At 44.9% G+C, this 12,151-nt stretch overlaps 1 protein-coding gene across 1 annotated transcript in view; it reads left to right on the forward strand.

The window, feature by feature from the left end:
- The window catches only part of MED12L (mediator complex subunit 12L), a 648,568-nt gene that overhangs the window by 610,960 nt on the left and 25,457 nt on the right, over nt 1–12,151 (forward strand). The window contains exons 42-43 of the mRNA XM_044291042.1: nt 3,480–3,697; nt 7,883–8,039. Coding sequence (XP_044146977.1) covers nt 3,480–3,697; nt 7,883–8,039 — 375 coding nt within the window. The remainder of the gene's footprint in view (nt 1–3,479; nt 3,698–7,882; nt 8,040–12,151) is intronic.

Consider the following 12,151-nt stretch of genomic DNA (forward strand, 5'->3'; position numbering starts at 1 on the left):
TCTCTCCAATTGATTTTGGTTAATTTTTATTTATTTAATTTTTATTTTAATTCATTTCCCTATCCACATTTGTTTGCAGGGGATTTACCTACATGTTGCTGCCTTTTGCAGCCCTCTAGCTCTTTCCTGGGCTGTTTTACAGCCTTTTTAGTGCCGAAAAGTTCGGGTCCCCATTGACTTCAATGGGGTTCGGGTTCGGGACGAAGTTCGGATCGGGTTCGGATCCCGAACCCGAACATTTCCGGGATGTTCGGCCGAACTTCTCGAACCCGAACATCCAGGTGTTCGCTCAACTCTACTGTCGACTAGAAATGCTTATACAGTGGCCATGTGACAAAGAATGATGGATCTCATAGCTGAAGAACATATTGTATAAGGTTATTATATAGAATCTATAGCCAGTTGATGTTTAGACTGGATGGAACCTCCAACTTTTCTGGGGTCCCATCTCATACATCTCAGAGGTTCTTCATAGCATGACATATACAACATCTGCAAGGTCGTCTGTTTGTAGTGTTGTATAAACAATGCCCCCATATGTGTATGTGTGGCACAGGTGAGTCACAGATAGAAATGGCACAGACACTGAATTTTACAGTAGGGTAGGTCCTAGCAATATGTACACAAGAGCCTCAAACATTACCAATGTGGAAGCAATTGTAGCAGTAGAGCAGAAAAAGGCGCTCATAGGGTTAGTATGTCTGGAGCATGTACGGTACACATGGGTCAAGGAGACTCGCCTTACTGTGCTGCGGTATTAGGGACAACACTAATCAACGTTTGAAAATGTTGGAGTGGCAGGAATACAGATCAGCTAACTTGCATAAGGCTTGTGCACTTAGAGGGCAATATTTTCACACGTGTGGAGCACACTATTAAAAACAATGAATATAGACAAACTACCCTTACTTTAGGCTGTATGGCTGCTGGCATAGCGGTTTTGTTGGACAGGATCCCTTTAAGACCTTATTACTATCTATACTTTTATCATTCTTGTTGTATTAGGTATTTGTGTGTGTTCTTTCTATACAGTGCATTCAGAAAATCTTCAGACCCTTTTTACATTTTGATATGTTGTGGCCTTGTGCTAAAATAAAATAAAAATATCAAGTTTTCCCCATCAATCTGCACACAATACTCCATTATGACAAAGTGAAAACAGAATTTTAGAAACATTTGCAAATGTATAAAAATGGAAAAACAAAATGGCAGAAAATCCCCAAATCTAGATGTGCAAACCTTGTGCTATTATACCCAAGAAGACAGGAAACTATTATTCCTGCCAAAGCTGCTTCAACTAAGGGTACTTTCACACTAGCGTTAAAGTTTTCTGGTATTGAGTTCCGTCACAGGGGCTCAATACTGGAAAAAAACATTTCAGTTTTATCCCAATGCATTCTGAATGGAGAGCAATCCGTTCAGGATGCATCAGGATGTCTTCAGCTCAGTCCCTCTTACGGTATTTGGTCTGAGAAAATACCAAAGCATGCTGCAGTATTTTCTCCGGCCAAAATTCCAGAACACTTGCCAGAATGTATTGAAATGTATTAATGCCGGATCCGGTACCAAGTGTTCCGGAAAACCGGATCCGGTCTCCTTTTAAAAATGCAAAAAAATTTTCCGGATGACAACGGAGAGACAGATACGGTATTTCAATGCATTTGTCAGACGGATCCGGAAACAAATGCTATCTGTTTGCATAAGGATTTCAGATCCGGCAGGCAGTTCCGGCAACAGAACTGCCTGCCGGAATCCTCTAACGCAAGTGTGAAAGTACCCGAAGATTTTAGTTTTTCCTTTTCAATAAATTAGCAAAGATTTTGAACATTCTGGGGGTCATTTATTAAACAGAAATACACCTTAATCGGGCATGATTTGCGCTACAATCTGCGACTTCTCCCCGCTCACGCCAGGTCTAAAAAAGTGGGCGCGTCAGGGAAGGGGACGGACCAGCAGTTCCGTCTCATTTACCATTTTTTATGCCTGTTTTCGGTATAGAAAATGGTCTAAATGTAAGAAAGCTAGGAAGCTGGCTTACATTTAAGGCTCATTTAGACAGCCATATGTTTCGTTCCGCACCCGTTCCGCACTTTTGAGGAACGGGTGCGGACACATTAATTTCAATGGGACCGCAAAACATGTGGTGTGCTGTCTGTATCCATTGTTCCGTTCTGCGGAACAAAATATAGAGCATCTCCTATTCTTGTCTGCAAAAGTAGGCATTTTCTATGAGAGTGGTGGCCATGTGTGGAACGCACATGGACCAGTATCCGTGTTTTCCGATCCACAATTTGAGGACCGCAAAACACATATGGCCGTCTGAATGAGCCCTTAGAAGCAGCAGTGGATCTGCCAAAATGATGTAGAGGCTGGCACCTCGTCATAACTCCAGCAGATTCCCCACCAGGTATAGTGCGTATTAGGACTGGCGTCGAAAATGCCGGTCTTAATAAATGTGTCCCTCCGTTTTCTCTTTCTCATTATGGGGTATGAAGTTCAGAATGATGGAGAAAAAATAGATTTTTTTTTTATTTATCTTGGTCAAGGTCACAACTAGAGATGAGCGAATTTCTTAAAAGTTCGATTTGACTGCTTCGCCAAATTTTTTTTAAAAATTAACTTTGTGACGATTGACCTCGTCACGAAGCGCATTTTTTTGTAAGTAGCAGATGCAATGACAGGGAGCTTCGATAGCGGCACCCTCGTCATTGTACCCCTCAGATGTCTCATTCATACATGATCGCGGCATCTGAGTGTAAAATTAACAATAACATTTCTTTTTAATCAAACTTGCCGCCTCCATTTGCTCACGATGGGCCGACCGCCGCCATCTTGCTTGAAGACCTCGGCCGAAATCCTGTGCGGCACGAGATTACGTCATCACGCCGGCTGGCATGATGATGTAATCTTGCGCCGCACGGGATTTCGGACGAGATCTTCAAGCAAGATGGAGGCTGGCGGCCCATCGCGAGCAAATGGAGGAGGTGAGTTTAAATTTTTTTGTCCTTTATACTATTTCAAGTTAAATTGATTCGCTGACACAAAGCACAAGGAAATTCGGCTTCTAGGCGAATCAAATTTATCCTGAATTTCGGATCAAATTCCACTTTGTGGGATTCGATTCGTCCATCTCTAGTCATAACATAACAAAATGTGAAAAAAGTGAGAGGGACGGAAGACTTTCTGAATGCCCTGTAGTTTTCCTATAATAAAGGGCTATGTCAGAAGTCACATCAGGTCATAGAGAACTAACTGTGCATGAACTGTGGATTAATACATGGAATCAGCCTCCATACTGTAATGTATTTCATGTTCCGATTCAGAATGTATCTGCACAAGACAGAAACCTTTCAAGTAGGCTGCCTGTAATGATTAAAATGTGGCTGCTTCCATTGATATTATACGGGATGCCAATGCTACCCTTCATAGTATAAATGTAACATTTTTATTATCAGTGCCTTCATTTTGCTTTGTTGCAGCCAGTCCCACAAGGGTACACAATGTACAGTACTCAGGAGCCAGTTCAGCAGCACCATGGTGGAAGTGTACTACTTACTCCCAGTTATACCTCACGGGCAACCACCGCAGCTTCTCCTAGTTCCGCTCTGATGGAAAGGCTGCGCCAGATTCATCAACAGCCCTCTGGATATATGCAGCAAGGAGCTTCCTTCATACAACCAATGGCCAGTAATCAGAGGTAAGAAGGCATTATCAGGACCGATTTGCTTCTACTGCAAGCAGAGATCTTGAAAGCTGAGAGGAATTGATATGAGAAGTAATACTATATAGATAGTGTAATACTATTATCTACTCCCTTCTGACCACTGCACAGGTCACAGAGCATAGTAGTCTAGAAAACTCTCCCATAGAAGTCACTGAGGTCGTCTTCTGTCCTTTGTACTCATGGCCCATGGTGGTTGCTTTCAAAGAACAGGAATTCTTAACATATTTTTAAAGAAATTGTATAATTTTAGGATTTAAAAAAAATAAATAGATAATTACATGGAAATAAAAAAAACTAAATAGTAAAACATCAAAAGTTCTAAAAATAGGTTACTTTCTGGTTACACATTCCTTTATGGATTATCGCAGCATACAGCCCAGAAATGTACTGGTTTACAATGTCACAAAGTATTACAAATGACATCTGTGATAATGTCTATAATGCAGTTACCAAGATTAAATTAAAACAATAGAGGTATAATTTGTGTTATGTAAATTGATTGTCAGACTTGTCAGTTTAAAAAAATAGATATACAGACGTGGACAAAATTGTTGGTACCCTTTGGTCAATGAAAGAAAAAGTCACAATGGTCACAGAAATAACTTTAATCTGACAAAAGTAATAATAAATTAAAATTCTATAAATGTTAACCAATGAAAGTCAGACATTGTTTTTCAACCATGCTTCAACAGAATTATGTAAAAAAATAAACTCATGAAACAGGCATGGACAAAAATGATGGTACCCCTAGAAAACACAGAACATAATGTGACCAAAGGGACATGTTAATTCAAGGTGTGTCCACTAATTAGCATCACAGGTGTCTACAACCTTGTAATCAGCCATTGGGCCTATATATATGGCTCCAGGTAATCACTGTGTTGTTTGGTGATATGGTGTGTACCACACTCGACATGGACCAGAGGAAGCAAAGGAAAGAGCTGTCTCAAGAGATCAGAAAGAAAATTATAGACAAGCATGTTAAAGGTAAAGGCTATAAGACCATCTCCAAGCAACTAGATGTTCCTGTGAGTACAGTTGCACATATTATTCATAAGTTTAAGATCCATGGGACTGATGCCAACCTCCCTGGACGTGGCCGCAGGAGGAAAATTGATGACAAATCTAAGAGACGGATAATCCGAATGGTAACAAAAGAGCCTAGAAAGACTTCTAAAGAGATTCAAGGTGAACTTCATGCTCAAGGAACATCAGTGTCAGATCGCACCATCCGTCGTTGTTTGAGCCAAAGTGGACTACATGGGAGACGACCAAGGAGGACACCATTGTTGAAAACGAATCATAAAAAAGCAAGACTGGAATATGCCAAACTACATGTTGACAAGCCACAAAGCTTCTGGGAGAATGTCCTGTGGACAGATGAGACAAAAATCGAAGTTTTTGCCAAGGCACATCAGCTGTATGTTCACAGACGAAAAAATGAAGCATATCAAGAAAAGAACACTGTCCCTACTGTGAAACATGGAGGAGGCTCTGTTATGTTCTGGGGCTGCTTTGCTGCGTCTGGCACAGGGTGTCTTGAATCTGTGCAGGGTACAATGAAATCTCAAGACTATCAAGGAATTCTAGAGAGAAATGTACTAGCCAGTGTCAGAAAGCTTGGTCTCAGTCGCAGGTCATGGGTCTTGCAACAGGACAATGACCCAAAACACACCGCTAAAAACACCCAAGAATGGCTAAGAGGAAAAAATTGGACTATTCTAAAGTGGCCTTCTATGAGCCCTGACCTCAATCCTATTGAGCATCTTTGGAAGGAGCTGAAACATGCAGTCTGGAAAAGGCACCCTTCAAACCGGACACAACTGGAGCAGTTTGCTCATGAGGAGTGGGCCAAAATACCTGCTGAGAGGTGCAGATGTCTCATTGACAGTTACAGGAAGCGTTTGATTGCAGTGATTGCCTCAAAAGGTTGCGCAACAAAATATTAAGTTAGGGGTACCATCATTTTTGTCCATGCCTGTTTCATGAGTTTATTTTTTTACATAATTCTGTTGAAGCATGGTTGAAAAACAATGTCTGACTTTCATTGGTTAACATTTATAGAATTTTAATTTATTATTACTTTTGTCAGATTAAAGTTATTTCTGTGACCATTGTGACTTTTTCTTTCATTGACCAAAGGGTACCAACAATTTTGTCCACGTCTGTATATATAACTCACCACATAACACTCCTCTGTTTCCAGCACATCAGCCTTATTCCTCACCGCCAGTCTGTGTTTACATGGCTGCAGCGGTGATGCAGTGGGCGGGGTTAAGCATGCACAATCTCACTATTGTCTGGAGTCCCCTGATGACGCTGCTGGCGCAGCGAAACATGTCGGGCACGACGGGCAGACAGTAGCTAATCAATTGCTGTTTTGATAGCACCACGTCCTACTGTTGCACAAACAACTAGGGCTCCGGAGCCCAGTTGTTAGATAAACTGAATATGTACTGATAGGTAGTGAGAGAAACAAGTAGGACCCTCTAACCTACTGAATGACCTACTATCAGGCTATCAAACAAATAGCCCCTGATTTAGATAGTATTAGGAGACAGGTGCAATGAGGTTTTTATATATTTAGCTTCATTTCTTTAAGATGATCCAATAAAGGTTACTTTTAAAGGGATTAATAGAGGGAGGTTGGCGAACTATACAGCGGTGATGTATCTTTATACTGCACATTAATGCTGAAGCCAGTCACTGCAGCAGCCAATTATACACAAACTAGAGGAGAGAAACAGAACAGCCAAGCTGAAAACAGCGGGGGATTAAAGGGGTTGTAGAAGATTAATACAAACCTCTCAGAGTGGCTGATCCACGGTGGTGATCATAATTACCTGGCCCCTACCTCTGGGTGCGGTGTCTGTCTCTCCCGGGCTTGCTCTTCCTCTCCCTGTATCACTGACAACAACATTCGTTGACAGGGGGACCAGTGACCGCTGCAGCTATTCCCAGGCCGCAGCAGTGACCTGCTTCTCTTGCATCATGTGACCACTGTGGCCTGTGATTGGCTGCATCGGTCACTTGTTCCCTGTAGACAGGTGCTGTTTTCAGTGCTGCAGGGAGAGAAAGAGGCGGCCCGGGAGCGACATATACCAAACCCAACGGCGGGGACCAGGTAAGTATGATCACCACCGTAGGTCAGACACTCTGGGAGGTCTGTATTAGTCTTGGATAAGCCACAGTGGTGTCGTTAGGTCAAAACATTTGGGGCTGGAGCCCCGGTTGTTTTGTCCAGTGCCCCGAATGTTTATGGTGGTTTGATTTTTTTTATTTTATGAGGCTATTCCTAGCCGTCTGGGCAATCCCACAGATCATCCCCAACCCCTCTTGTACTTGTTCCACTACTTGCAGGCTGTGCAGGCATGAGTTCCGAACTTCAGTCACTTTGGTCCGCAATTCTGTTCTGAAGCGTGTGATCCCACGAGACCAGCCACGGGAGGTCACGGATCTCGCGGGATCACGCGCCGCAGAACAGAATTGTCTGACGTTCTGAACTCATGCCCGCGCAGCCTGCAAGTAGTGGAACAAGTACAAGGGGGTTGATAGGTTCCAACTTCCTACACTTGTTGATGGGTTCCTTCACAGATTACAACTGATTCTGGCACCCCAGCAGCACAATCTGTGATTAGTTTATAGTTGGGGGGTTTGCTTAATTTGAAATTAGGCTGACCATAGGTTAGGATGATCTGTGGGGCTAGGCCCTTTGCTGTAGTTATTAACCCCTTTCAGCAGTCCCCCGTTCACTGAAGGGGGGACTTCTGAAATGGGTTTATAACTACTGTGAAGGCCCCCCCAGTAGTGATGAGGGCGTGGCTTCATGGGGTGGGGGGGTGGCTTCACTTGGACTCGTGCCCTGGATGTCTTCAGAACCTAGCAACGCCCCTGCACCATCAGATAATCGCTAACAAGCATTCCTATTAACTTTCATTAGCGATTATCTGGTGCATTCTCGGCCTGTGTAAAGGGCCATTTTGAAAACATCCCTATTTTTCCAAATGCACGCAAAGAAAGATTAAATGACAGCTTTCCTGGAAATTGCTTGCAGTATCCTCTCAAGACCTGTTCTACACCAAACAACAAGAATTCAGCTAAAATCTATGGCGTAGAAATCTCATCATAACATTTACGAGGCATGTTTTTCTCATTCAGGTTTCCTCATCAGCCGTTGCAGCAGAGCCCTTTGATCGGCGGAGGCCTGGAACCAGTAGCGGCACAAGTTTTACATTCAAATCTTAGTTCTGTGCAGCAGAACCAGGAGCAGTTGAGACAGAGACAGCAGCAAATTTGCCAACAGAGACTTGTACAGGTAGAAATTATACATTGACAGATTGTGGCACTGAAATGTTTTTCTGGCAGTTAAAACCAGATAGTGTTGCATATCCTTTTATTCTAATCTATTGTTATGTTATTATTTTCAGATTTGTAAAAAAAATTTTTTCTAAACATGATTATGGGGGCTGGAATCATACCTGAGGTGTTGTTAATAGCATTTAGAGATATTATTTACAGTGGTTATCACAGGCCATAGACACAATAATGAGGGAAACTCATTGACTTCTATGGGAGAGTTTCTAGGCATTCTCTGTGACCCATGCTGAGATCTGGAGGGAGTAGATAAGCTGTGATATCACCTATTGTGAATGGTGACTATTACCCTAAGTTCACACCTGAGCGTTTTACAGCGCGTTCAAATGCGCTGTAAAACGCTCAACACGTGAAAACCAATGCTTCCCTATGGGGCTGGTTCACATTTTCACGTTTTACAGCATGTTTGGACGCGCTGTAAAACGCCCGACGCTCAAACGAGTACAGGAGCTTTTTTTGGCGCGTTTGACGCGCGTTTGGGCCATAGACTCTTTGGACAACACTGCTGTCAATCACCCAAACGCGCGTCAAACGCGCATTTACTATTACAAAAAACGCGCATAAAAACGCGCGACAAAAAGGCGCATAGAAACGCGCGTTTGCGAAATGCTTAGGTGTGAAAGCAGGGTTAGGAATGAGCGAATCGACTTCGAATGAAATATCCAAAGTCGATTTGCATAAAAGTTTGCTTGAATACTGTAAGGAGCTGTATTTGCTCCTATGAGCCGAGTTATTACTTTGCAAAGTCACGCGAGACTTTGCATAATAACTTCATAAATCAATTACTACTGTAAAAAAACATTTCCCGAACTCTGGTTCACTTACAAGGTACTACTTGCAACCGAATCCAAGTTCAGGAAATGGGTTTTTACAGTAGAAATTGATTTATGAAGTTATTAGAGATGAGTAGGGATGAGCGAACTCGAACTGTATAGTTCGGGTTCGTACCGAATTTTGGGGTGTCCGTGACACGGACCCGAACCCGGACATTTTCGTAAAAGTCCGGGTTCGGGTTCGGTGTTCGTCGCTTTCTTGGCGCTTTTGTGACGCTTTCTTGGCGCTTTTTGAAAGGCTGCAAAGCACTTGCCCCAAGAGGCCATCACAGCCATGCCTACTATTGGCATGGCTGTGATTGGCCAGAGCACCATGTGACCCAGCCTCTATTTAAGCTGGAGTCACATAGCACCGCCCGTCACTCTGCTCTGATTAGCGTAGGGAGAGGTTGCGGCTGCGACAGTAGGGCGAGATTAGGCAGATTAACTCCTCCAAAGGACTTGATTAGAGTTGAGCGAACACCTGGATGTTCGGGTTCGAGAAGTTCGGCCGAACATCCCGGAAATGTTCGGGTTCGGGATCCGAACCCGATCCGAACTTCGTCCCGAACCCGAACCCCATTGAAGTCAATGGGGACCCGAACTTTTCGGCACTAAAACGGCTGTAAAACAGCCCAGGAAAGGGCTAGAGGGCTGCAAAAGGCAGCAACATGTAGGTAAATCCCCTGCAAACAAATGTGGATAGGGAAATTAATTAAAATAAAAATTAAATAAATAAAAATTAACCAAAATCAATTGGAGAGAGGTTCCATAGCAGAGAATCTGGCTTCCCGTCACCCACCACTGGAACAGTCCATTCTCAGATATTTAGGCCCCGGCACCCAGGCAGAGGAGAGAGGTCCCGTAACAGACAATCTGGCTTCATGTCAGCAGAGAATCAGTCTTCATGTCATAGCAGAGAATCAGGCTTCACGTCACCCACCACTGTAAGAGTCCATTTTCATAAATTTAGGCCCAGCACCCAGGCAGAGGAGAGAGGTCCCGTAACAGACAATCTGGCTTCATGTCAGCAGAGAATTAGTCTGCATGTCATAGCAGAGAATGAGGCTTCACGTCAGCCACCACTGCAACAGTCCATTGGCATATATTTAGGCCTAGCACACAGGCAGAGGAGAGAGGTCCCGTAACAGACAATCTGGCTTCATGTCAGCAGAGAATCAGTCTGCATGTCATAGCAGAGAATGAGGCTTCACGTCACCCACCACTGCAACAGTCCATTGGCATATATTTAGGCCTAGCACACAGGCAGAGCAGAGAGGTCCCGTAACAGACGATCTGGCTTCATGTCAGCAGAGAATCAGTCTGCATGTCATAGCAGAGAATGAGGCTTCACGTCACCCACCACTGCAACAGTCCATTGGCATATATTTAGGCCTAGCACACAGGCAGAGCAGAGAGGTCCCGTAACAGACAATCTGGCTTCATGTCAGCAGAGAATCAGTCTGCATGTCATAGCAGAGAATGAGGCTTCACGTCACCCACCACTGCAACAGTCCATTGGCATATATTTAGGCCTAGCACACAGGCAGAGCAGAGAGGTCCCGTAACAGACGATCTGGCTTCATGTCAGCAGAGAATCAGTCTGCATGTCATAGCAGAGAATGAGGCTTCACGTCACCCACCACTGCAACAGTCCATTGGCATATATTTAGGCCTAGCACACAGGCAGAGCAGAGAGGTCCCGTAACAGACAATCTGGCTTCATGTCAGCAGAGAATCAGTCTGCATGTCATAGCAGAGAATCAGGCTTCACGTCAGCCACCACTGCAACAGTCCATTGTCATAAATTTAGGCCCAGCACCCAGGCAGAGGAGAGAGGTCCCGTAACAGACAATCTGGCTTCATGTCAGCAGAGAATTAGTCTGCATGTCATAGCAGAGAATCAGGCTTCATGTCAGCCACCACTGCAACAGTCCATTGGCATATATTTAGGCCTAGCACACAGGCAGAGGAGAGGTTCATTCAACTTTGGGTAGCCTCGCAATATAATGGTAAAATGAAAATAAAAATAGGATTGAATGAGGAAGTGCCCTGGAGTCCAATAATATATGGTTATGGGGAGGTAGTTAATGTCTAATCTGGACAAGGGACGGACAGGTCCTGTGGGATCCATGCCTGGTTCATTTTTATGAACGTCAGCTTGTCCACATTGGCTGTAGACAGGCGGCTGCGTTTGTCTGTAATGACGCCCCCTGCCGTGCTGAATACACGTTCAGACAAAACGCTGGCTGCCGGGCAGGCCAGCACCTCCAAGGCATAAAAGGCTAGCTCTGGCCACGTGGACAATTTAGAGACCCAGAAGTTGAATGGGGCCGAACCATCAGTCAGTACGTGGAGGGGTGTGCACACGTACTGTTCCACCATGTTAGTGAAATGTTGCCTCCTGCTAACACGTTGCGTATCAGGTGGTGGTGCAGTTAGCTGTGGCGTGTTGACAAAAGTTTTCCACATCTCTGCCATGCTAACCCTGCCCTCAGAGGAGCTGGCCGTGACACAGCTGCCTTGGCGACCTCTTGCTCCTCCTCTGCCTTGGCCTTGGGCTTCCACTTGTTCCCCTGTGACATTTGGGAATGCTCTCAGTAGCGCGTCTACCAACGTGCGCTTGTACTCGCGCATCTTCCTATCACGCTCCAGTGCAGGAAGTAAGGTGGGCACATTGTCTTTGTAGCGTGGATCCAGCAGGGTGGCAACCCAGTAGTCCGCACAGGTTAAAATGTGGGCAACTCTGCTGTCGTTGCGCAGGCACTGCAGCATGTAGTCGCTCATGTGTGCCAGGCTGCCCAGGGGTAAGGACAAGCTGTCCTCTGTGGGAGGCGTATCGTCATCGTCCTGCCTTTCCCCCCAGCCACGCACCAGTGATGGACCCGAGCTGCGTTGGGTGCCACCCCGCTGTGACCATGCTTCATCCTCATCCTCCTCCACCTCCTCCTCATCCTCGTCCTCCTCGTCCTCCAGTAGTGGGCCCTGGCTGGCCACATTTGTACCTGGCCTCTGCTGTTGCCAAAAACCTCCCTCTGAGTCACTTCGAAGAGACTGGCCTGAAAGTGCTAAAAATGACCCCTCTTCCTCCTCCTCCTCCTCCTCCTCCTGGGCCACCTCCTCTTCCATCATCGCCCTAAGTGTTTTCTCAAGGAGACATAGAAGTGGTATTGTAACGCTGATAACGGTGTCATCGCCACTGGCCATGTTGGTGGAGTACTCGAAACAGCGCAACAGGGCA

This window comes from Bufo gargarizans, chromosome 4 (genome assembly GCF_014858855.1).
Source record: "Bufo gargarizans isolate SCDJY-AF-19 chromosome 4, ASM1485885v1, whole genome shotgun sequence".
In the NCBI taxonomy this organism is placed as follows: Eukaryota; Metazoa; Chordata; class Amphibia; order Anura; family Bufonidae; genus Bufo; species Bufo gargarizans.